At 51.7% G+C, this 24085-nt stretch overlaps 8 protein-coding genes across 8 annotated transcripts; 5 read left to right on the top strand and 3 right to left on the bottom strand.

Annotated features, from left to right (window-relative positions):
• Positions 1-3602: 3602 nt before the first annotated feature.
• On the top strand, positions 3603-4326 carry CC1G_08403 (hypothetical protein; the record flags this gene model as incomplete). Its single annotated transcript, XM_001831834.2, has 4 exons — positions 3603-3629; positions 3713-3826; positions 4106-4135; positions 4294-4326. The coding sequence occupies 4 exons, from the start codon at positions 3603-3605 to the stop codon at positions 4324-4326; spliced, it is 204 nt and encodes a 67-aa protein (XP_001831886.2).
• A 385-nt stretch (positions 4327-4711) lies between these two features.
• On the top strand, positions 4712-6153 carry CC1G_14918 (hypothetical protein; the record flags this gene model as incomplete). Its single annotated transcript, XM_002910894.1, has 14 exons — positions 4712-4759; positions 4813-4822; positions 4883-4902; positions 4952-4984; positions 5034-5130; positions 5185-5213; positions 5269-5299; positions 5368-5391; positions 5454-5548; positions 5597-5654; positions 5709-5807; positions 5868-5978; positions 6031-6071; positions 6133-6153. The coding sequence occupies 14 exons, from the start codon at positions 4712-4714 to the stop codon at positions 6151-6153; spliced, it is 717 nt and encodes a 238-aa protein (XP_002910940.1).
• A 649-nt stretch (positions 6154-6802) lies between these two features.
• CC1G_08402 (hypothetical protein) lies at positions 6803-7998 on the bottom strand (the record flags this gene model as incomplete). Its single annotated transcript, XM_001831833.2, has 9 exons — positions 6803-7001; positions 7093-7117; positions 7211-7246; positions 7302-7323; positions 7383-7401; positions 7474-7492; positions 7556-7614; positions 7655-7917; positions 7990-7998. The coding sequence occupies 9 exons, from the start codon at positions 7996-7998 to the stop codon at positions 6803-6805; spliced, it is 651 nt and encodes a 216-aa protein (XP_001831885.2).
• Positions 7999-10177: 2179 nt separating this feature from the next.
• On the top strand, positions 10178-11646 carry CC1G_08401 (arginine biosynthesis ArgJ; the record flags this gene model as incomplete). Its single annotated transcript, XM_001831832.1, has 2 exons — positions 10178-11557; positions 11611-11646. 2 exons carry the CDS (start codon positions 10178-10180, stop codon positions 11644-11646), a joined length of 1416 nt encoding a protein of 471 aa, XP_001831884.1.
• Positions 11647-12324: 678 nt separating this feature from the next.
• CC1G_08400 (hypothetical protein) lies at positions 12325-13767 on the top strand (the record flags this gene model as incomplete). Its single annotated transcript, XM_001831831.2, has 5 exons — positions 12325-12376; positions 12452-12610; positions 12877-13153; positions 13418-13606; positions 13710-13767. 5 exons carry the CDS (start codon positions 12325-12327, stop codon positions 13765-13767), a joined length of 735 nt encoding a protein of 244 aa, XP_001831883.2.
• A 1724-nt stretch (positions 13768-15491) lies between these two features.
• On the bottom strand, positions 15492-17217 carry CC1G_08399 (hypothetical protein; the record flags this gene model as incomplete). The annotated part of the gene is made up of 5 exons (XM_001831830.2): positions 15492-15722; positions 15873-16050; positions 16271-16295; positions 16565-16846; positions 17001-17217. 5 exons carry the CDS (start codon positions 17215-17217, stop codon positions 15492-15494), a joined length of 933 nt encoding a protein of 310 aa, XP_001831882.2.
• A 2327-nt stretch (positions 17218-19544) lies between these two features.
• On the top strand, positions 19545-21225 carry CC1G_08398 (hypothetical protein; the record flags this gene model as incomplete). Its single annotated transcript, XM_001831829.2, has 3 exons — positions 19545-20033; positions 20093-20790; positions 20859-21225. 3 exons carry the CDS (start codon positions 19545-19547, stop codon positions 21223-21225), a joined length of 1554 nt encoding a protein of 517 aa, XP_001831881.2.
• Positions 21226-22017: 792 nt separating this feature from the next.
• On the bottom strand, positions 22018-23518 carry CC1G_08397 (hypothetical protein; the record flags this gene model as incomplete). Its single annotated transcript, XM_001831828.1, has 3 exons — positions 22018-22304; positions 22367-22551; positions 22701-23518. The coding sequence occupies 3 exons, from the start codon at positions 23516-23518 to the stop codon at positions 22018-22020; spliced, it is 1290 nt and encodes a 429-aa protein (XP_001831880.1).
• Between the last annotated feature and the right edge of the window lie 567 nt (positions 23519-24085).

The raw sequence follows: 24085 nt of genomic DNA, 5'->3' as shown, positions 1-24085 counted from the left end.
AAGCAGTCAGGGTCCATCGACAAGATGTTCGAGCGGACCGGAAAAGGGAAGGTCACGTACTCCCATCGCGCGCACACTACAACCGAAGCCAGGTGAGTTGATGTTGCTTCATGCAGTAAACTATTTCACTTACACTGTTGCAGGGCAGAGTTCGTCCGATGGGTTGCTGAAAGTCAGCGCCCGTTCACGATCGTCAATGACCGTGCATTCCGGTCGCTGATGAAGACAGGGCGTCCCGATGCTTATATCCCAGCAGCCTCCACTTTGGCGAGGGACACGAAGCAGGCGTTCGCGAATTCCCGCAACCGAGTAGCTAAATTGCTCCAAGTAAGCGACAAGTAGTGTATTGAATAAATGGATTTGCTTACCTGGATGTCAGGATCACCCGGGAGCCTTGAATTTTGCCACGGATGCATGGAGTTCCCCCAACCATCGCGCATTTGTGGCCTTCACCGTGCACTTCGAACAGGATGGTGTGCCGTTGTCGTTCTTGCTGGACTTTGTGGAGCTTCCCCGTTCGCATACGGGTGCGAACCTCGCAGCCGAGTTTGCACGCATCCTGAAAGAGTTTGGGTTGGAAGAAAAGGTCAGTGGTGATTGCGGATACCAATAACATTGACTGACTCACCATTCAAGATCCTCGCCGTGACCTGTGACAACGCCTCAAACAACGACACGATGATCGCGAAGTTGGCCGAGGACGTTGAGAAGTTCCCGGGTGCCGCCGCCCAAACTCGGTGCTTTGCCCACGTCACCAACCTTGTTGCGAAAAGTCTCATCAAGGTCTTTGACGCTGGTTCAAAGACCAACTCCGGTGATGATAGCAACGGCGACGGCGACAACATCGACCGTGAGTTGGCGGACATCACCAATGGCATCGACGAAGAGGCGCATGTGGCTGAGCATGAAGATGAGGGCGAGGATGATGACGTGGCCTGCGGTACCGACGGTTGGGTTGACGAAGAAGCGGAGATGTCGGACCAGGAGAGGGAGACCTTGAAGGAGAAGGTGCTCCCCGTCCGCCTGGCGCTGGCTAAGGTATGAGCAATGTGCTTGTGTATTTAGGGCGAAATGACACACCTTGTACCAACCAATAGCTGAGGCGTTTCTCGTTTGCTGTCGTCCGTTCAACAACGCTGCTGCTACCTCGATGGAAGATGTACGTCGACGACGCGGGGCTGGACCAAAGGGTCCTGAAGCGCGACGTGGCGACACGATGGAACTCGACCTATGACATGGCAGTCATGGCGCTCGAGTATCGTATCGTCATCGACAGGTTGACGGCGGAGAAGGCGAGCGGATTGAGAAAATACGAGTTGGGGGAAGAGGAATGGGGAATCATCAAAGAACTTGTGAGGGTTCTGAAGGTGAGGAATTTCTCACCTTTTGTCGTTCGATTTCTGACTGTGTGACCGTTTTCTTTCAACATGATGTGGCATCCCGTCATTTTGTGGGTCCATGGGCGCTGATTTCGGTGCTCTCGGCTTTGGACTCATCGGTTTGTGGGTCCTCGGCACTTGGAATGCCATCTCCTAATAAAAACCGACACCCACGCCGGCATTCTCACTCAACACCTTCACCTCCCTCTCATCCTTCGGCGCTCACGGCCGTCGCCATCGTCGTCGTCGACTCCTTGTTCCCTCGTCTTCCCTTCGCCGTCGTCATTGCACGCTCGTCGTCATCGTCGACGTCGATTGCTGGCCGCGTCGACTCGCCTTCCCTCGCCTTCCCTTCGACGTCGCCGTTGTCATTGTTTGGCGGCTGTATCGCCTACCACGTCATCGCCCCTTGCTCGTCGTTGATCTTGATCACCGGGTATAGGTCTTCAAGGATGCCACGATGTTCTTCTCGCGCGGTACCCCGTCGTTGCCCCACGTCATCCCCGCCATGGACCACCTCGACGAAATCTTGACCACCCACTCTCTGGACAACACGGCATTCCATCCATCCATCCGCGCGGCCTGTGTCCTTGCCAAGAAGACCCTCAATCGGTATTATGACAAGACTGACCATACGGAGAATTTCCGCATTGCCATGGGTATGTCTTTTGTTGTTCCACGGCCTTTGCGTTGCTCATAGCCAGTGCAGTACTTCACCCCAGTTACAAGACAGCCTATTTCAAGAAGGTAGCATGGCCGGAGGAGTGGATTGACACCGCTGTCGCCATCGCGCGCGATGTGTATGAGAACAGCTACGAAGGTCGCGCTATCCCTGCTGCCGACATTGCTGCTGTCCCTATCCCTGCATCCACCACTTCCCTGTCGGTAAGTCTTGTTCAGTTAGTATTGGTGCTCAGGTACAATAACAGTCGAGTAGGATGGCTCAAACATGTTCGAAGATATGTTGAACAACGCCATGGACGTAGACACCGAGCTCCCAACGGATGAGCTCTCTGTGTACCTTGCCCAGCCCCTGCAACCTGGTGTGCGCGACGCACTGAAATGGTGGTACGATAACCGGTTCACCTTTCCTCGGTTATCTCGGATGGCCCGCGACTATCTGTCTATCCCAGGTATGTTCTCTCCCTTCTCTTTCCTTCTCTGTCTGACACCACTCTATAGCAACTTCCGTCGACGTCGAGCGGGTGTTCAGCCGTGGGCGCATCCTCCTCAATCATCTCCGCAACCGTATGTCTGCTCAGACCACCCGCACCCTTATGTGCCTCCACGACTGGTCTTTAAAAGGCTTGGTTCGTGATGAGGATGTACTTGCTGCTGTGCGACAGCCTGAGGAAGGTGGGACCGACAAGGACTTTGAGATGGTTGATGGTTTTGATATTATAGTTACGTAGTCTATAGAATAGCGTAGGGACCTTGTAACTTGGTATTCCCCTGTAATCCTGGATTATTTCTGCTTCCTTCGCTCGCTGTGTTGGATGAACCCGATGGGTTCGCCGGGTTTTCTCGGGTAACCCGCCGGGTTGTGAACCCTGCGGGTAACCCGGACCCAGACCCGGACCCCTCTGACGGGTCGGGTTACACCACGGGTACGGGTACGGGTCGTGGCTAGGGAAGGACAGGGGTAACCCCCGGGTAGCAGGACACCTACCCTTACCCCCACCCCCCAAAACCCCTACCCCTGACTGAGGGGTAGGGGTAGTACCCTTACCCCCAACCCTGGGGGTTTTGACCAAGGGTTTTAATCATTTTGGCACTAACAATTACTTACAGTTGTCTATATGTATATTTTTATGTGTTTTATTGCGCATACAGCAGTTATTTAGTAGAAAATATACATAGATGCTGAAATAAATGGGTTTTGATTGATTTTTATCAAAACCCTTACCCCCGACCGGGGGTAGGGGTTTGGCCAAGGGTAGCCGGAGACCTACCCTTACCCCTACCCCCGCTCTACCCTTGGCCTCTACCCCGGGGGTTTTAAAACCCCTTGACCATCCCTAGTCGTGGCTTTCAGACCCCGGGTTAACCCGTGGTGAACACTAGGCCCAGGGCAATTGACAACGACACACTGCCTGGTTAGAGGTATAAATGAAGGAAACAGGAGATCTATGTTCACGAGTAAGGCTGTAAAAGCCACGTTGGCTCGCTCTCGCACATTCAGGGACTTTTGGCTCGAGGTGGACCACTTGACACTGGGCTTGCATGCAGCACCTCACTGGATGGTCGGAGGTGAGATGGAGAACGTCTATTCTTCTCCCGGAGGTACGGATCTTTCTGATTACCTTGTTGCATTGGGACTGACTCCGGTCTAGAGCCCCTATTTTACCTCCATCATGCAAACGTTGATCGCATTTGGTGGAAGTGGCAGCACATCAATCCCGCAAAGCGTCTCTACGATATCGCTGGCCCACCCACGGAGGCTGACGGTTAGTCGAGTCCCTCGGCTTTCAGTTTAATCTCCAACTTACAACGACGCCCAGGTACCACGCCAATTACACTGGATTTTGTCCTTGACTTTCCGGGAGTTGCTCCAAACTTGAAGGTTCGAGACTTGATGGACACTCACCGAGCGCCCAGCTGCTACACTTATAACTAGTAGGAGCTGTAAAGCTCGGCGAATGGTTCGACTCCATCAGAATGCGTCGATAAGCGCCCAAAGCCTTGTTTCACACCGATGGCCTGGGAGTCGTTGAACGCTTCTCCAGCTGGTGAACTCCCAAATAAAATGTATTTCGGTTCGTGAGATATCTGGGCGCTCAAAATTTACATAACCATTTTATCTTATATTTTCTCTTCATGTCCACCCTAGAGCACAGGCGCTCTTCTTTCCGAAATGCTGAATGTACATAAGTAGTTCGGTTCACTCATATCACCACTCGGGGTCATTTGATAGGATCAGTTGAAGAAGAAGGATTGGGAAGGCTAATTTTGAATACAGTCTCATGTGGAACCACGACGTACTCATTAGTTTTCCTCCCAGTTTGTATCCAGGGCTTCCTTCAAACGGGGTGGTATGGCTGGAGATCCTTGTATGCTGGTAGGGCAAGCGCCGTAGAGGCCCTTGTCTGTCTGATATGTTGGCCATGTCGGTTGAGGAAGTATCATGCCTAAAAATAGATATTCTGAGTCTAAAATGGTAGGATAAATTTAAACATCGTGGTCATTCATCGGCCTCGTTGCGGGAGAAGAATTTCCAACACTACCAAGTAGCCAACAACAGCCATGCGTCGAACTTCGAATACCCACGGTCATCCTCAGGCTTGTACTAGTAAAAGTCAACGACAGTTGGCACCCCTCCGACTTCCACCTCGATGGCGGTCGATGTCGAGAGGGAAGTCACTCTGATCTTTATAAACACTGTAGGTCCGTCCGTTTACTGGCCCATTTCCACTTGCTGACGTCAGTTTTCTAGTCTGTACAGAGTAGGTTCCGCTTCTATCAGAAGGAGAATTCCATCTGACGCACTGGTACGGTGCTCGAAGTTGCAGCGACGACGATCCTGGTAGGTGGTCCCAGTTGAAAATCCATCAAAAACTCACATACCTGCTTAGTACTGCGATTATTTCGAAACCATCGAGAGAGAGGTAGCCTCACCGCCTTGTCGCAAATTACGGACGAATCTAAAGTACATAGGTTGCGTTAATCTGGCAAACCAAACTCAGCGTCGGGAAGGTTCTCTTCCTGACAACACGGTACTGCTCGTACAGCGGGATCAGCATCGCACTGTATCGTAAGTGGCCGGCCCCAACTCTAAGTACATTAGGATAACGCTCATCTCCAATAGTTGACCGAGGAATGAAGGTGCCATTATCCGTGAGGCGCTATACTTCTCTCCCACTGTGACGTCGACTTTATAGCGATTTTGTAGCGCTGTGAAGCACTCTATCATGTTTATCTCGGTGAGTGCTTGTCGTTATTGGCATGAGCGCTGGACTAAACCACCTTACTGTTGATGAAGTCTTGTCAGCGTTCAGTATCGCTTCCTCAGAAGGTTTGGTGAAGTAGCTTAACAGCCGCGAGCCAGACGGAACTGATGCGGCAGCATTCCTCAAGGGATTCTGGCGATGACGGTACATGCCTTGCTTAGTGGAGGACAGAGAAGGCGAGTTGTGCGAGTTGCACGAGTTGCGTTGTTGGTCTTCATTTCGGTACGTGAGACTCCCGTGGATAACCTTCGAATACTCAATTGCCCCCAGACGTGCATCACGACGGCTCTGGTCTTGGTTAACATCTACGTCGCAAAAGGGTTTAAAAGTACGTGGCCAGATTACTGTTCCTCTTGTACAAACGAGCTCATTCGGATGCTAGCAATCCCACCGACTTGGTGGGAGCCACGGTGTAGGTGGCAAGATACGCATTCCATCTATCTATATGCCTGCTACTACATCCTGTTCATACTCGAGTTTTGTAGGTGCTTCAGCTTGGGTCATAACTGCATTGCAAACTGATTCCGGGACCGCGGGTCAGTTCTTGCGACGACGGCACTCACTCTTGGACTGCGGAAATATCGTCGGTCGAGGTCACCGCTGTTGACTGTAATCTACAGAGACGGCGGAGCGTACTATCTAATCTTGATGGGTAAAGAATCTAACCATTGCTCCAACCTTTTGAGTTACTGATGCTTCTCCAGCGCTCACAGCGGCGAACATTCTTTTCACAAAACTAATTGATGTGGGTTCACCCGGCCCTTGCCTTTCGTACCCACTGACCTCATTCAACGGTTCGATGATAGGGGGTCTTTCTTAGCGAGTGAATACCATACCTCTCCTATTTAGCCGAGAAAAACTGACGAGAAGCCTTGTAGATTCCAAACTGTGATGCACTCCGTGCTGGCCTGCCGGCTGGTCCTCAACCAACGATCGAAAATCCTTCCCAGACATAGCGATCAGTATGAAATGACGTCGACTCGCCTTAGCTTTGCACCAGGAGATTGAAGAGTCCCGAACACGATGTCTACGAGCGGGAACGATATCTCAACCCAAGCTTCGTCAGAGAGGAGACAGGTCGTTACAGTTGATATGGATAATTCGTAGTTGTGAGGGACATTTTACCGCACTTCTCATCTCTGATATCAGTACAACTGCGCTTTAATACACATTAATGTCGATCCGCGGGCTCGGGGGCACTGAGCGCTCTTACCCATAGCTATGCCGTGCTGGTCCGTGTCACATGGGCACTTCGTACCATTATGAAGTCTGTCATCTTCATTAGATGTCGATTGTGTAGTCGATCTTACCATGCGGTCTCTTTAGAATTCACTCGTCCCATCAGCACTTGGAGAGAAGCCCGAGCCAAGCACTAGGCTAAGCGCCCGACCAAGCGCCTAAGGAGGAGAAGAACTAATATATTTATTCTATCCCTTTACTCCGCGCGTGTAAGCACATATGCATTTTTTATTTTTTTTACACAGACAACCCTGGCTTGCTTCCAACAGAATCCTCTACATGACTACTCTCCGACTTTGCTATCTCCTCCAAGGCGACCTGAGAACTTTCAATATCGGTTGATTTCGATTGCCGACTGGACCCCAGAATCCTGCTCGAAAAGTTGATCCTAGATGTTTCATCGACTATACTCCGTAGACTCGTTCGGGCGTTCAACCTGTAAGGGAGACCAAGGAAGCGTTTGTTAGGAATTGATACCACTACTAGGTCTGAAATTGATGAGGAGTGGATGAAAGAAAGGGACGTACAAGGCAATCATACTGTTGGAGTAAACTGTAGAGTTTGCATAAATTAGAACAGGGGATTGCAATCGGTTATTACTAGTCGCATGGTAGCAAGGCAGATGCAAAAAGGGGTGGTACTTACGTTTGGTGTGACAAGTAAATATTGCGAGATAGATAGCTATCAACGCGATCGAATGAGCCCCGTTCAACGGGGGATAAGGAGAGAAGCTTACTCGATCCTGTTTCTGCTGAGAACTAACCGAAAGGGGATGAATTCGAAGCTTCAGCTATGAATAGACGAGTTTTGTACTCACAGATATGGCGACAGCGGCGCTGACCAGTCTGTTCAGAAGAAAATCCTGAGCATGACATGATTGCGAGTACCGAGGATAGCACAATACCTACGCTGTTAGAGCTCCGGTACCTATCGAAGAGATACATCAGAGACGGCAGTCAAGATTGAGCAGATCCCAGACCATCGACATACAGATTGTGTATTGCATAACGCGGTCGACGAGACGAGTAGACCTAACGAGATAACCAATGCTACAGGATTTGGTATGACAATTTCATTTAAGCCACTCACCTCACCAATATCTTCTTCCGTTCGGAATGAAGATAGTACACCATCGCCGACGCAAGGATTACGTCCAGAAAAGCACTGACAATCAAGACAGACGTCGCCATCCATCGACCGCGAGCTCTGTACCCGGGAAGATGGCCCAGTTGAGTATGCGCTCCAGCCGCCATAGCCAGCATAAAGTTGAGGGAGGATAAAGCCATGCAAAGTGGCCCTATCATCTTCCCCGGTTGTGGAAGAAGTCGCCAAACACGAGTGGCATAGAAGGTCTGAAGATAAGGAAAGGAAGTCGTTCAGCTGATCGACGTCATGCCATGAAAGTGAAGTGACGGAACGCTTACCTGCGACATGAGGAGAATGGCTGCGGTTACAAAGAACGCTGCAGCGAGCCATGGACCAGGAACATTGTAACGCTCTTGGGCCGAGTTCACGCTGTACACTTCCCCGGAAATACAGATTGTGTGGCCCAGTTCCAGTACCCTGCTCCGAAAGTTCAATCTAACTTCACGATTGGAGCCAACGGGTTATCTCACAGAAGTCCAGCGACCTATTGATCGAAGAGTACTATCAGCCAACGGGTACAGGAAGCAAGAGGTGATTTCTTAACAGTAGCTTTAATGTCATCCTATCATCAGGAAACTGCTGGTAATATATGAAAGTCTGTACAGAGACGACGCCGAATAGGAACAGAGAGACTAGGGAACCAATCTGGATGGCCTCCATCGTTTTCTCGATTCGCTGAGCCATGGCGAGAGATGATTAGAGAGGCGACGTGAGCGGACGCAAGGGCTTAGTTGTAATTTTCTCTCAAAAAGTGAGCATATTATAAGGCTTAAGCACTCCAGACAAGGTTTACGATTCGAATGGAGGAACGCAGTTATCCTGTCCGCTTTTGGTATAGAACACTGGTCTTCACTTTGACAATGTGACCATCCTATCGTTGGTTTCCCCACACCTCCCGTTCAATCACCAACACCGTGATGCATACATCCTCGTTTCGACTGCAAAAACACCAGTCAGCTCTGCCCTAGAAAGGAATGTTTAAACTTCCAAGGCATCCCGCTGTAAGAGATATCTCCGAGCACGCCGGGAGAGCTCCACATTCCAGGGATATCTGCCAGACCTAGATGATAAGCGAGAGAGACTACGTACCACCTTGCAACGCAAAGATACAGACCTGTGGTGGCCGAATGTCGGGAGCGCAACTGCACCAAAGTGAAACTGATCTACCTACATTTAATCAACAGATTGCAGCGATGGCGTCTATCCTTGGGATCGTCTTCATGATTCTATCACTCTTTTTTGTCTGATGTAGGATATAGTGTTCCGATGCTTCTGACATTTCCGAGATCTTTTGCTATGCTATTAGCCGAGTGACTGTGGTCGAGTCTCACCATCCCTTGTCACAAAACTTCCCGACCCGTTGAAAGCTCAAACTCTTACTGGGTTTGACTGTTGCGCCGTTACGAAATGATGGGGGGATGATATCACAGATACACTCTACCGAGCTTACCCCTTCTATGCTGATTGAGAGTAACTGTTAAGTAGGTGTAAGGACAGGAAAAATCCTTAGGATGACAGGAGATGAAAGAGAAGGCCTTATCGTAGATGCGCGGCAATCCGGAGAATGCCAGTCAGGCCTTCTTGGAACCATTACAGGCCGCGCTATTAAGTAAGTCAGCATCTCACAGCGAGCAAACTGATTCGATATCTTGAAAAGAAGCAGGGAGCCAGGAGGATGGGGAATCGCGTGCTGATCCCTTGTGACATCTGGTCGCCTTATGATCACGGTGGCTATTCCCTCGGACTTGATTATTTAATTGGTGTAACTTCATGGAAGTTAATGAGGATGCAGGAGTACAAGTAGAGAGACCTAAAAGACGGCTACCAGGACCCGTTATTCTCCCTCGTAACACCGACGTACGCGCCTCCTCAAAGTCCTCTGGGACGAATTGTGGTCACCCATATCCTGTTAGAAATCTCTATACGCCAGCCCACTGGAGAGCTTTCAGTTGTCCTTTGTACCTCAGCTCTACTTCTCGGTGTCGTTCTTGGCGAAATATCTAGCAACGGCGCGGGGTCCACGTGGCTTTACCGACCCAGGACGAATTGGACGATAGGGCGTCTATTTCGCCCGATCCATGGTGGCTGTGTTCCACTGCCCTCTTTTTCTGGGCGCTAAATTCCTGACGGCTCAAACACACGAGGTCTGTCATTCTCATCTTAAATTTGGTTCCTCTCCAATTGACGATGCGCTTGCCCGACTTCTTGCAACTTGACGCTGGGAATAATTCCTTCTATCACATGAATTTCACAGCAGTCCTGAAGCTATAAAGCTTACTCGGTTCTTCCGAGATAGAAGGGTCTGGGCAGTACACCGTCTGGTCTTCGTTCGGACTCGACACAGCAGACCAATCGCGAAATAGACGTTCGAGTCATTTCCAATCTCCTCCCCAAATCATATCAGATAAAAGCCGCCATCAAAACATCCCACACGCGTCCCACACCCAAAATCCTTGGAGGCTGACCATGTCGGCGCCGTTCATTTTCAAGAGGTTCTCCTCGACCATCCCTATCCACTCCAAACCGACGCCATCCAAGGCTCACCTCCACTTTCCTCTCCCATCTTCCTCTTTCCCAAAAGGCTATGTCTTGACTGGCATCCATGCAGGCGTAAAAAAAGTCGCGGGAGTTCCCGATCTCGCTGTCATCCTCTCTACCTCCTCCCAACCCACCTCTGCCGCCGCCTGCTTCACTCGAAACGCCTTCAAAGCTGCCCCAGTCATCGTCTCAAATGAAATCCTGAAGAAGAACGGGGGATACGCGCGAGGTGTAGTTGTTAACAGCGGTTGTGCCAATGCTGTTACGGGTAAACAGGGCATGGAGGATGCATGGGCAATGGTGAGGGAGACAGACGCGCTGCTGCCCTCGAAAAAGTTCGAACACGAAACGCTCGTCATGTCGACCGGTGTCATTGGCCAAAACCTCCCCATCTCGAAGATTGTCGAAGGAATCCGTTCTCAAGCCGAGTCCAGCTCAACCCGTTCGCTCGCCTCCGACTTTTCAGCATGGGAACGCGCAGCCAAGGCCTTCATGACGACCGACACGTTCCCCAAACTCCGTTCTCGCACCTTCACGATCGATGGCGTCGAATACAAGCTCGCTGGTATGGACAAGGGAGCTGGTATGATCCACCCCGACATGGGTCCTGCTGGAACCGAGTTCAAGAAACAACTCCACGCCACCCTCCTTGGATGCATCCTCACCGACGCCGCCGTCTCGCCTCGCAGCCTCCAAAGCGCACTCACATACGCTGTGGACCGAAGTTTCAACTCTATCAGCGTCGACGGCGACATGTCCACCAACGACTCGATTTACGTCCTCGCAAACGGCGCTGCTTCCTCCTCCATCATCGACGAAGACGCTACTCCCCAGGCCTACGAAGCATTCAAGCAAGAACTAACGACATTCGCGGCTGACCTCGCCAAGTTGGTTGTTCGCGACGGCGAAGGTGCTACCAAGTTTGTTACGGTCACGGTCAAGGGTGCCCCATCATACAAGGACGCTCACAGCATCGCTTCTCGAATTTCCACCTCTGCCTTGGTCAAGACTGCGCTCTACGGTGAAGACGCCAACTGGGGTCGAATCCTCGCTGCTACCGGCTCGGTCCCTCTCTCCCCCACGAACGCCAACACCCCTCCTCCCGTCATCGACACCACCAAGGTCTGCGTTACGATCGTTCCCGCCGACGGCACCGCTCCTCTCCCTGTCTTGGTTAACGGCGAACCTGAGAACGTCGATGAAGACCGCGCAAAAGAGATCATGACCCAGGAAGACTTTGAATTGCTGGTCGACCTCGGAGGAATGGGTGATGGGGAGGCCCAGTACTGGACTTGCGACTTTAGCTATGTGAGTAGTTCTCCTCGTCGTCTCTTGCGCATTGGCTGACTGGAGCCCTCCAGGAATATGTTAGGATTAATGGTGACTATCGTTCTTAGACGATCTGTCTGTAGTAATATGGAATATAAGTATTCTCTTGGAACCTTCGACGGCGAGATGAGGTGTCAAGACTGGGAGAACGACGGTATCGAGACGAGCTTCGATCAAGGACAACCTGCAACCCAACAATCGAACGACCACAGTCCATCTAGGTCCATATCACTCATTCGTGGTCTCCAGGAAACGGAAGAGGAAGCAAACGACGAGCGGTCCCTTCACCAACCAGCCAGCCTATGCACCAAGCTCGAAGGACAACGTCCTGACGCATAACGGTCTCGACTCACTCGCACCGGGCCCTCCAGCCCCTGAACCGCGCCCGAATCAAGCCAACGACGCACCCTCTTCAACGCCAAGCTCTGATGGCAACAGCCTCGATTCCCGCAACTGTGATATTTTCGGTGTTGGCGAGAGAGCGCCGGAGGTTGTAGCTTGTAAGCACCATACATCAATTCCCCGTTTACATGTGGGCTCCGACGTCCGTGCTTCACGATTACGCCTCCCCCCAACATAAAAGCAACGCTCGGTTCTGTTCGCCGTGATGGTCGACTCCTTTCCCGTCCACCACCACCACCGCCCACTTGGTTTTGCCTCACACGCTTAGGCTTTCTCGCGGTCCCCGCTGCTTAATCTACGCTAATAGCCTTTTATAATTGTGGAGGATAGGATAGGGAAGGAATATGCTTGGTGGAAGTTCGATCTGGACAAGTGGTTGCCTGGTGCTCTCACTTGGTGCGTCATATCCCGCTATCTCTTTCAATTGCAGACGCTGACGAGCTGTTATTTTTCTTTCTTTTCCTCGTGTAGTCGGCGCAGTGACAGCTCAACAAAACCTAGCCTACATCCCCTTCGCATGGAACCGAGACGACAACCGACCTGTTAGTGCGACTATTCGAGGATCAGATTCATCTGGGCGGACGACGTGGGGGTTGTATGACCGTCCTGGGGATCGAACACCTGGTCCTGGTAAGTCTTTACCCTTTACGCTTTACTCTTTAGATTCGTTTTGCTCTTCGCTTCAGGTTTTTGGTGTTGTACCTTTTTTTTTTTTCCAAACCCGTCCTTTTTGTCCTCCTGTTCCTGTTCACACCCACCACTACCAATTCTAAAACCGCTTTCTGATAACCACCATTCATCCCGTCATCCATACTTCCAACCACCCAATTCACTCCCCGATTCTCTTCCTCCGCATATGCCTACATCCGGCTAACACCCACCAGCCACCTTGATAGTAGGCACAGCAGGCTCAACAGCCACAATGCGCTACGTCGCGGAACCAACGCTGACCCTCACGGGCGACTGCATCCTCACGACACCCGTCGCAGCGTGCGCAATCAACCTCGACGACCTGCCTGATCGGTTTTTGGCGAGTGTGGAGGGGGAGGCTGGGGGGCCGGTTGAGACTGCGTCGAGTGGGGGAGGGGGCGGAGGTAGTGGACTTTTCGGTGGAGGTGGAGGGGGTGGGATTTTCGGTGGAGGGGGTGGTGGTGCTGCTGCAGGTGCAGTCCGGTCAGCACTTTGGGATAAAGGGTTCGATCTAGGAATGGGATTGTGGAGCGCGTTACTAGTCGCCGGTCTACCTCTGGGTATGCGATGGGTCTTAGGAGGCGTTTGATCCATCCCGGCGACTTGCATTGGATGTGGATGTTGGAGTTATCTCGCCCGTTCTATGTTCATTTGATACAGAGGATCGAGGGCAACCAAGAACCCGTCTGCGCGGTCCAATCCATCCCAGTCATGTGGCTACTTATCCCAACGCCCCACTCGGCCCAGGAATAGTCGACGACGGTCGGAGGGCTGCGCGCAGGCGTCGTCCGTTGCTTCCGGAGTCACCGCACCTCCCCGATCAATGACAGTTATCTCACCAACGACTATCCAAACCGTGAGGCTGAAGTCGGAATGCGGAATGTGGAAAAAGGCACCTCGACGTCGCGCAGACCTAGTAGCGATACCAACCAAGGAGTCAGTAGAATAAATAACCTATGCAACAATCTAGCCTGCTCAGCATCACGAGCAAGTTGATTTTGGTGGACTGATTTACGAATTACGATTTACACCTGCTTAGAATCGTGAAGGGACTCGGTGGTGATGAATACCTAGTAATGTACGACAGTTCGTTGTAGTCAACTAGAAGATGTGTATCGCTTAAGCGCCCATGATTCTATCATATGAACAGCCTTCATTGGACTTCACAGGTAGAGGTGTAGAGGTGATGGCATTGCAAGAAAGTCTTGGTCAAAGTCAATCAATCGTCCTCGACAGACCGATGCCAAAAGTGGCTGCAACAGTGACCCCTATCCCTGCAGGGCGGCAATCGCCGAGAACTTGATGGTGGCTCTGTTGGAACCCTTTCAACCTGCTCGGCGTGGTTTGTTTCTCCTCCCCATCCCCAGCAGGTGCTCTTTGCTCGACTTCTTGAACTGGAACGCTAATAAACATCCACAGGGAACACTGTAAAGATTTAAGCTAGGTTCTCAATCGTTGATTTTAGTGATAGTAGGAACACCCCACCCATGACTCCACCCTGGTTGACAGCCGAGTTGGATAACCCAACCGACCAAGTTCCAGCTCGAGCTATGGCTCCCATGGATTTCTTCTCATTGAAGCTTCGGCTAACCTATCGTGAACAAGCCTAGAAACCGTCCGCACTGTGGACCGAGTAGGGAAGAAATTATCGTGAGTACATACAGTTTTCTCGCTCTAAATTCAAAAGTTTACAGTCGGTGCCGATTCCAGATAGAAAATAGAAGCGGCCCAAGACTAGCTCTGACCCAGTGTCCATAAGCTGTCCTTTGTGTCAAAACCCGGCGCAAAATGAAGCCTAAAGACCCGAACTCCGCAGTTTATGCTTCTGGTACGGGGCTTCACCCTTGGCTTCTAGAGGACGGTGGGTTCGGTTCCGACTTCTCAGGGGCTTCCCTGCGCTGAGACCGATTTTTTGTAAACCTTCTAGAGCTTTACCTCGTCCTAAGGACTAGTTTCCGTCGTTTCTGGTACGAGAGGCCGAATACTCGCTTCCTGGATATGTGGCTGCCCGGCAACCGGCACCGCCAACATCTGGTTTGATTCCGAACAAGCAGGCCTCAACTGCGACTCCTGACATCCTCATAACAGACGATATCTGCTCTCTCTATCGTTGAGCCTGCCTTCGTCCTCCCAAACGCACAATTCGTCGTGAAAACGAATTCCTGATCCGCTCAGCAAATGATCCGTGTCCATCTCCGACTGCAACAGTCCGTTTCGCATGGATTGCGCACATGTCGGAGTAGATGGGCGGCAACGAGTACCGCGGACGTTTGCCTGGATAAATCCGCGTTCCTACCTTCCATGGAGCAAGGGAGTGATATGCATACGTCCATCGGATTTATCCGCCTAATCAAGGTTGATGTGACACTCGCCAGATAATTGGGGCGCCGTCAAGCTCTTGAGTCTTGCTCAAAGTCTAACAGCGCTTGTGGATGCGATAGTCCATCGACGAGGACTACAGCAGCGGGAAAGCTGTTAAGATTCGATTTAGCAGAAACCCTTTATCCTGCGCTTCAAGCAGCCCGTGGTTTTCCCGAATTTCTGGTTTTTATCGACTCGGCTAAATTCGTAATGGCCGACCAGGCTCGAAAGTTGCTGCCTCGTTTTACTCTGATCGTACTGCCCCCAGAGAGTCAAACTTCGGCCATCTCCAGTGAACCCTCGTCATCAACGGCGTTTTCATCCTGGCTGTACATGCCCATACAAGCGCCAAGTCAGCAGGTTCAGCACGTTGCATGCCACGCGCCTGGCCCATGCTTGGGCGACTGCGAGTTGCCGTTTTGGACATCACGTCATAATCATCTCTCAGTGTCTATTCGAATCAAGTTCTCGGCCATTGACGAGAAGCGGGGTCTTCCTGTAGCACCGAGTTTTGGACCTGTGTGTATGTCCGTTTCTTTTTGACAGAAGATGCATCGCCATCCTGATATCTCGGACTTTTAGACGCGGTTGTTGGCGTGGACATCCGCTTGAGTCTAATTACTCGAAGAGGGAGGCTCACATGTCCACTTGGCGCCTTTACGCCACGTCCAAAATATGCGTCGGCGAGACTCTACGAGGGCGTTAGAAGGACACGAGGTTAGAGCGTGTTCTGCTGGCTCTGGACCATTTCCCGAATAATCTGGCTGCCCGGACGTTTGCGTTTGCAGGATCTAACGGTTTCATCTCTTTGGTTCGGGTTACTCGAACTAGTGGATCTTACTAGGGAGACGACCTTCACCCCACCTGCCCTATCTTCTCCATATCGTCTGGCTCTGGGGTTAAGAGTCTTTGTCACGCGGCCACCCCTGTCGAGCCGACAGACTGGATTTTTGGGGACCATAACTTCTTCCTGCTCACGTTGTTCAATGTCCCGGCCAACTACTATCTTCGTTTCGATTCTATACCATACCCTTCTCCGTCAGTGCATTCCTTGACGGAATCCAGATGTAGCAGGTGACTCTAGGATGGTAAACATCGGCTGTTTGAAGAAGGCTTCATTTCGTTGTTTGACCGGTAATAAATCAAGTGGACCACACGGTGTAAAAGACGCTCGTCCATTGCGGACGATGATTATCTCGGAAGAAAACATGAATCTCAGCGGTCGCTTCTGTCCTTCACCGCTCTACAGGCCGTGGGCGGCACTCTGTTATGTGCGAGGAAGGTCAAATTATCCGCACAGAACCTCAAGTCGCTTAAACCCAACCCGCTGATGACCGCAGAACCTAGAACATTGGGTCCATATTGGCTGCGTTCACATGGGGACCGTTTGTATTAAGGCTATTCATTTTCTGAAAGGTAATGCTCGGGTATAGGCGGGAATCCTGGAAGTCACTCTCGCAGCTCGCCAAAAATATCGGACAGCTGAATGACACTGTGTGTGCGCCTTGAGGGATATGAGCTGCCAGCTCGTACCTCCTTCATCGTCTGCTCCGTTTCCCCTGGGATTTGCCAACGCCCAGTAGCCCGTCACTGCGGACGCCGCGGACACTCTACTGTCGCTCGTGGCTTGCTCCGCGTTCCACCAGTACCCTTGATAAAGCCACGGTGACAGCGGAGGGCCACAGCTGGCACAGTGGGCGCAGCCCAGCTTGACAGATACGCCAGGTTCCTCTGTCATTTTTGAACCCAATAGTTCCCAGTGCACATCATTGGAAAGACTCCTGCCGGAGGACGCTGGGCAGCCCTTGACATTTCCTATAATAGAAAGGGAGATATCGACAGTCATTTTAGCTCTTACTACTGTACAATGGCGGAAATTAATATGTAAGGAATTACATTTCGAGGAATTTCTGCCTTTGAATCGAGAGCTTGTGGTCGCCAAAGCCCGATGTCACGAAAGTTGAATCACCAGTTTGACGCCCATTCCTAATACTCGTCCAGACGGCCTTGCCCAATCTTTGATACTTAGCCCCGACTGCCATAAAGTGCACGCATACTTGATCAATTTTTAGTTCTTCCACCATCAGGACCACTGATTCATCCGTCCGTAATTCTCTCAACCAAAAATCGACTCTCCCTTTGTCCCAGTGAAAGATCCGAAAAGGTTGTGCCTCGAGATTGAACATGGTTTGACTTTACGGATTGCCACACCGGAAATACCGGACATTATTGGGACACTCCTCGTGTACCTTGCGTCATAAAACCCGCACATAGCCGTGCTTCCTGGTTGGTTACGACGGCAAAAGTGCTATAGGCCCAACACTCTGGTGCAGGAATTATAACAAAACACCGGCCGCTTGCAAAGTACGTATGAAGTTTCCAAACGCGTCTGCTTTCAGAGGTCGTAGGGTTCGACTGGTACGGCGCTACGCGTAACGCTCATAGCATCCGCAATCGATTGATCCAACTGGAGTAGAACTGGCGAATTGCTGCCGTTCCCAATGTCAACGGAGTTGTGGGAAAGAGAGATTTAATTCGACCGGAATCGGGCTCCTAGACACTACTGCTATGTACGCAAGAATAACTAGGAGATGAATGGGAGGAGATGTCTCTCCCATACGGGCCGCCGTTGGCCTTGAGTGTGCCAATGCGATCTTGGGTGGTAGAAGTTGCTCTCCCTTGCTCGTCCATCAAGTTCCTCTCGTGGAGTTCGAAAGAGGCAACCCAAATATGCGAGGTGAACTTTCGATGAAGAAAAGCCACCGCCGTCGCCGCGTGATCCCTTTTATACCCAAGGAAACGGCGCACGGACCATGCCGAAATGATGTACTTTGGGTCGGAGTGTGAATTATTTTCTCTTCCTTACAGTCATCTCGTTGGCCATCTCCTGCAAGCCCCTCCGCTAATTTGTGGTGAGCAAGACGCTGACGAGTAGATAGACGTTCAATTCTGGCCCTGGGCATACCGTGGATTGTTTATCTCACTGATGCTGCGGTTAATCAGAGCTAGAAACATCCTTTTTCATCTGTCCCTGTCGTTACAGCGTCGAATAGAAAGTAAATTGCCTACCCCGTATGTCCTGATTGCAATCTCGTCCCTCTGGACATGTGAGCGCTTGGTGCATTTCATTGGAACCCTTTGCGCCGTGATCAACGATAAAGGAAACCTGAAAGGATCGCTACAAAAGGGACACGCAGTGAGATCACTCCAGATCGCCCCCTTTGGGCGTTACCCCTTGTCTAAATTTGACAAATCGCAAAGTTGCGTTTGGACCTAACGAGAGGATGACGCAACCCTTTACATTGGGTACAACGAGGCAAGGTCACGAATTCGAGTACAGTTGGAGTCATAATCAAGTTGAAACGCCATCGAACACATACCTGCTCTATCAAGACCGATCGTTACCCTCTCGGAGAAGGTGAGGATAAGGGGCATGGATCCGACTGTATTAGCGCTGGGGAAGATGGCGGGCGGTAAGAGCGAAGGACGGAGATTGCGGGCTTACCATTAGTACGCACGATCATGCCTGCTAACAGTAGGGCAATACCAAGTTACCTTTACCTACATATGTATGCACAAGCCATGGATGAATAGGGTAAATTTCGGAACGAAACGCGCGCTGTGACCGCACTTTACTCGCTCCAAACTCCCCCCAGCTTCTGTGCTTCTCAATCACAACCAGAAGAATCTGGCATTCTCTTCACCGTAGCGTAGCGCCTTCTGCGGGTCTACCATATAATAGGGCCATGCTCTCGAGTATGGTGCGGCTAGATGGACCATGACAAGTCCGATAAAAATTCAACGCGAGAAGAAATGGAGACTAAGCTGAAGTTCGGATGCCTAGGGATGGTCGGTCGCCGTTGGGGTTAGTTCCCGAGCAAGACTTCGACGTTCCCCGACGGGTCAAATATTCGGACCTAACTCTATCAGTTTCTAGTAGTTCATAGGAATGCTCACAATTTCCGAGAATCCCATTTCCCTCTCTCTCCCTCTCTCCCGTTGAAGAGATTAGAATTACAGTTACGCTCTGGCCTCCCAGCAATGACGATATAGCATGATCATCGCAAAATCCTGCATATTGATCTTTTACACGCTTCTTGCCAAGGTTAACTTTAGTCCGTCAGTCGCGCTGTATCACCGGGATTCTGGTTTACAGATCGGAATAACGTACGGTTACTATTTCGGTCACGTTCAAACGATCCTTTCGTACCGGAAATAATAGCCCTTGCCACTGAAACCGCTAGTCCTTCTTTGACCGGTGGTACCTGTTATTGGCTGAGGAACCACGAGATGTCTCAATCGTGCATATGAACCGTCCATAAGACCTTCATGGGTTCCTTCCATGTCTCGGTTTGACTCATGCCCCTCTCTTGTGCTCCTCCGTGCTTTCCACTTGTAGCTGCTGCCATTCCTTGCCGGTAACGGCGACAGTTCTTGCATGCAGGCTTCCAGGCAAAACGACAGTCCAGAGCTTCCTTCGCGACGGGGCCCGACGACGACTTCAGGATCTGAAATGCCGACCGCGACGAGCCAACAGCCTCCCTCTCAAACCTCTCTCCCTTCCATCCGCCAACTGCACCCATATTTAGGCCCTCCCTCCGGAATGTCTCAACCTCTGACGACGGGAGGTGCTGGGTACGACTATCCTGGTGGATCAACGCATTATCCGCCTGGCCCTCTTCCCCAGCTTGACGGGGCCGGTCAGCCTCCTCCTCAGCGTGAACAACCGGAGATTTATGGCGGTGTCGAGTCTGAACAGGACGATTTCGATCAGCACGGCCCGCCAAAGAAGAAACGTCGGCGACAGGCCTTGAGTTGCACTGGTGCGTCCCCATGCCTTGCTCGTAATACGTGTAACCGGGAAACTCAACCCCTCTGGCTCTCTAACCCCTTCCCCTACCCGTTGGCTCCTTGGATCTGGTCGGCGATTAATCCCTGCAACCCTTGCCCTTGTGATGTCATCACGGGGTGCTCGTCGCCTCACCTCCAGAATGCAAGCGGCGTAAAATCAAATGTGACCGGTGAGCTAGCCACGCACTGGGTTTATCTTCGATTATCTAGGGCTCACGCATCGACAAAAACCCGGGTCTTCAGGAATCAACCATGCGCACCCTGTTCTCGCCGAGGCGAACAGGCAAAGTGCCAGTGGCATATCGTCGAACCTGTGTAAGTTTGAGTCTAGCAAAAAGCATCCTAATCGGGCAGATTTACCTCATTAATCCCTTTTTTGCCCCTTGCCTCCATCCCATCCCACCCATCCATCCATCCAATCGTACGCGAAAATCTAACAGGGAGAAATATGTAACGAGGGCCGAATACGACGAGCTCAAGGCTCGCTTTGACCAACTGTGGGCTCTGGTGCATCGGATGCTGCCTCCGGCGCCCCAAACCACCGTGCCCTATTATCAGACCATGCCTCCCCAACCCGGACCTTCAGTCGAAGCAGCCCAGCCTTATCATTATACTCCGATGCTGACGCCACAGCAACCCTACCAGCCACATCTGGATGGGACACCTCCGGTAATGCAGCCCCTCCCTCCTCATCGATACCCGCGGCCTGAAGACAGTCATTCCCCTACCCGTAACGCAGGCCCATCGTCGCCCCTAGCTTCCACCGTCCAACCACTCACTCAGCCGCCGCCGAGTCGAAGTGGGAGGGTAGGAGTTGTTGCGGGAGCAGGAGCAGGAGGGGTAGTAGGAACGGCAGTTGTAGCAGGAGGAGGGGGAGGAGGAGGAGATCCTAAATCTCCGGGACCCTCGTCAGCCACGCTGAGTAGCAGACGTTCACCTCACCCTCACCATCCTCACCCCCACCCCCACTCGCTAGCCTCTACCACGTCCTCCTACCACAGTACCGAACCGTCGGGGTCAAAAAACTACTCCGCGCAGACGCTCACGCTGGGCGAGCGTCTGCGTCACGAGGGCCGCCCGGTTCTCGAAGACTCAGCAACCCCCCGTACTACCGCAGCGACCCGCCCCGATCCGCCGCAAACCCCATCTCTTCACCCTCTATTCCAGAACTGTATATCGACGGCACTAACCCGTCTCTCAACCCGCCTCAGCCGTTCCATCACCTCCCCCCTCAGAATAGCACAGGTCGCCGCATGAGCGACGCTTCAGGCCGGTTCCCTGGGCTTGAAGACGAGAGGAGTCGTGGAGGATCCACTTCGACTTTTCCCAGTCGGGATAGATGATGAACTATGGACCACGACCTGCAACCTGGCCCTTCGCCATTTTTTTTGTTATGTACCGAACGACCTCTTTTGACTTCAGCTAATCCTCTTCGAAGGGGTTTAAGCTCCACCCACCTTCCTTTCGCTTCCGCCAGCCTTCTCTCTCCATTTGACTTTACCTCTCCTCTCTTCTGAATTTAAAGCATCGGTTTCGCTTCGCCTTCCCCAACCTCGCTCTGGCTCCCTCTTCCAAGTTGAAGTACTTCGATAAACTCTCATTTCTCAGCATTTCTTCAAAAAAACGCTTTGTGGCACGACGCATTAGTACATACTCTGCGAAAAACAATATTCATATTCGACATTCAACCAACAACAATCCATCCATCCATTCATCTTTCCCCAGTTGTCATTCCATGGACCCTTTCCAGTATCCAGTATCTCCTTCAAAAAATCTCCCGATGTATTCCCTTGCCATGTTTTCGAGTACCCTACTGTTTAGCGGAAGCTTATCACCGGTTTTCTTAAACTTCTCGATACCGATTTCCCCATAGTTTCTCAATGATCCTCCGATACCCCCGTTGTTACCCGTCCAAACGCGAGATGATAGATCATTCCCTCGACTTGAGAAGAGCCGTCAAATCCGCTTTTGGAGCTCTTGTCCATAAGAGACAAACGCACGTATTACTTGGGGGGTATATAACGATACATAAATACCCGACGACGGAACCATAATCTCCGACAATTCCTGCGCGGAACGGGTGAACGAACAAAGGAACGAAGGGGGAGAAAACTACTTGGCCAAAGCCAGTGTTCTTATTCCCAAACCAACTTGCCACGCTCATCCACAGTCGCCTTCATCCCACCACTAACCGTTTTTCCAGACGACGACTTCTTCGCCTGCTCAGCCATACGCAACCGCTCTAATTCCCGCTTATGACGCGCCTGCGCTGCTAATCTTTCTTCCTCTGCTGCAGCTTTGGTAGCCTTCTGAGCCTCGCGCTTCGCTGCGTTCTGGCGCTGTTTCTTCGTCGGTGGTTGCGGTGTCGTCGATTGGGAGGCTTGGGGTGGAGGAGAGGAGCTGGAAGCTTGTCGCGTTGATCCTATTGGAGTTGGGTGTATAGGTGAGTAGCCGAGACTGGATAATGGAGAGAAGATCCCTTACTTGACTTCTTGCTCTTGACAACGCCCCATCCATCATCTTCCCCGTCCGCGTCATTCTCTCCACCATCAGTCACGCGCACGTCTTCGTAGTCACCCCACGAGAAACCCGACGCAGGTTTTTCGTCTGGACCTGGCGTAATCCGCATGACCCGCGACAACGTCGGAACGTCAGGCGTGTCGAGGAGACTAGCACATCCAATTCAAACCCCACATATCACGAAGACGCAACCAAGGTAAAGAAGGAAAATGTCATCAGTAAACCACGCATGACCACAAAAGCCCCAGAAACACCCCCAAAAAAAAAAACAAGGGCCAAAAAGAATAAAAGAACTCACTCCTCGACTCCGGTCTTCCTCGCTTTCGGCAAAAGTTTCTCTGCGAGCGTTCGTCGACGATTTTCGCCAGAGTCTCGGGGATTTGGGGAGGGCGTCTCGTCTTCCTCGAGTTCGGTGCGCTCTGCCACAGGCGAAGAATTCCCGGTTTGAGAGGTGGTTATCCCCGCATCACTCGTGGTAGCTTCGGAGTGCTGGTGGGCAGAACCAGCCTTGTTGCGACGTTCCACGCGAGTCCACGATCCGTCTGTGTCCACCGAGGCGGAAGACTGGTGCAAAGATCCACCCGCCAGATCTAGATATGTCGATGATGACTTTTGCCCCGGCTTGGATTTGGGAGATTTCTGGGCTTTGGACTTGGAAGAAGAGGTGGTGGTGGTGGCGGTAGCGGTATCGGCGCGTCGCTCGTCAGAACTCTGTGCAACAGGAGTAGCAGACTCGTCTTGCGCCTGACCCTTGGCTTTCTTCTTCTTCCCCTTCTTGGATTTCGAGACCGACGAAGACTGGGCCTGTGGAGTATCCGAAACTGGTGGCGCGCTGTCAAATTGACCGGGAATGACCTCTGGGAACGGAACGACATGAGCATTGGGGCTCGCGGGTGTAGAAACGCCAGTGGTTTCTTGGGAAACAGCAGCAGCAGCAGAAGTCCCCTTCTTCTTTTTCTTCTTCGACCCCTGGGCTTTCTGGCTACCACCGGTCAAAGACGCTGCAGGCTGCGTCGGAGCGGCCGAGCGAAGCGTGTACCCCAGTCCGAGAGCGCCGACGACGACGACCAGCGTAATGGCGAGTTGGGAGGAAAGACCGCTTTGTGCAGAGCCCATAGTCGAATTTAGGAGTTAAATAAAGAAGGAAGGGAGGGGACTGGGATGTGTTGAGGAAGGTGGAAGGAAATGAGTGTAACCCTGGATTGGAACGACCAACGTCAATCATGTCATCGACGTGGATGTCGCCCAAAACGGAAATAGCGCACGTGGCAACAGCGAGCGCTTCGACGCGTACATATGCTCAAACAACGCGACTCTCCAAGAAGACGTGTCAGTTTCATGAATTCGAACTTTGATGGATAAGGCGAGGATCATTTTCATTAGCGAGGATGAAAAGTACGAAGGAATCCTCCTGGCGACTGCGTCCGGTGCGGCGCTTTGATTACCTCGACCTCGCATTCTTCAATGAGCGACTGATGGCGAGTCGAAGGGCGCTTATTCTCAAGGAACTTTTGAACTAGTAGTTTTGACGCAGTAAAGAGCGTCGAAGAAGGCACGGAAGGGACTAACTGGGCCATGAGGTCGCTTTACATATCCACGCTAAAACGTATCCACTCTAAAACATATCCACTCTAAAAGAAGTCTAAACGTCGAATCCCAGAATCTATCGAATCCAAGCTGCAT

This window comes from Coprinopsis cinerea (assembly GCF_000182895.1).
Source record: "Coprinopsis cinerea okayama7#130 chromosome 7 map unlocalized cont3.7, whole genome shotgun sequence".
Taxonomy (NCBI): domain Eukaryota; kingdom Fungi; phylum Basidiomycota; class Agaricomycetes; order Agaricales; family Psathyrellaceae; genus Coprinopsis; species Coprinopsis cinerea.
This window is presented reverse-complemented; position numbering and strand designations above follow the sequence as displayed.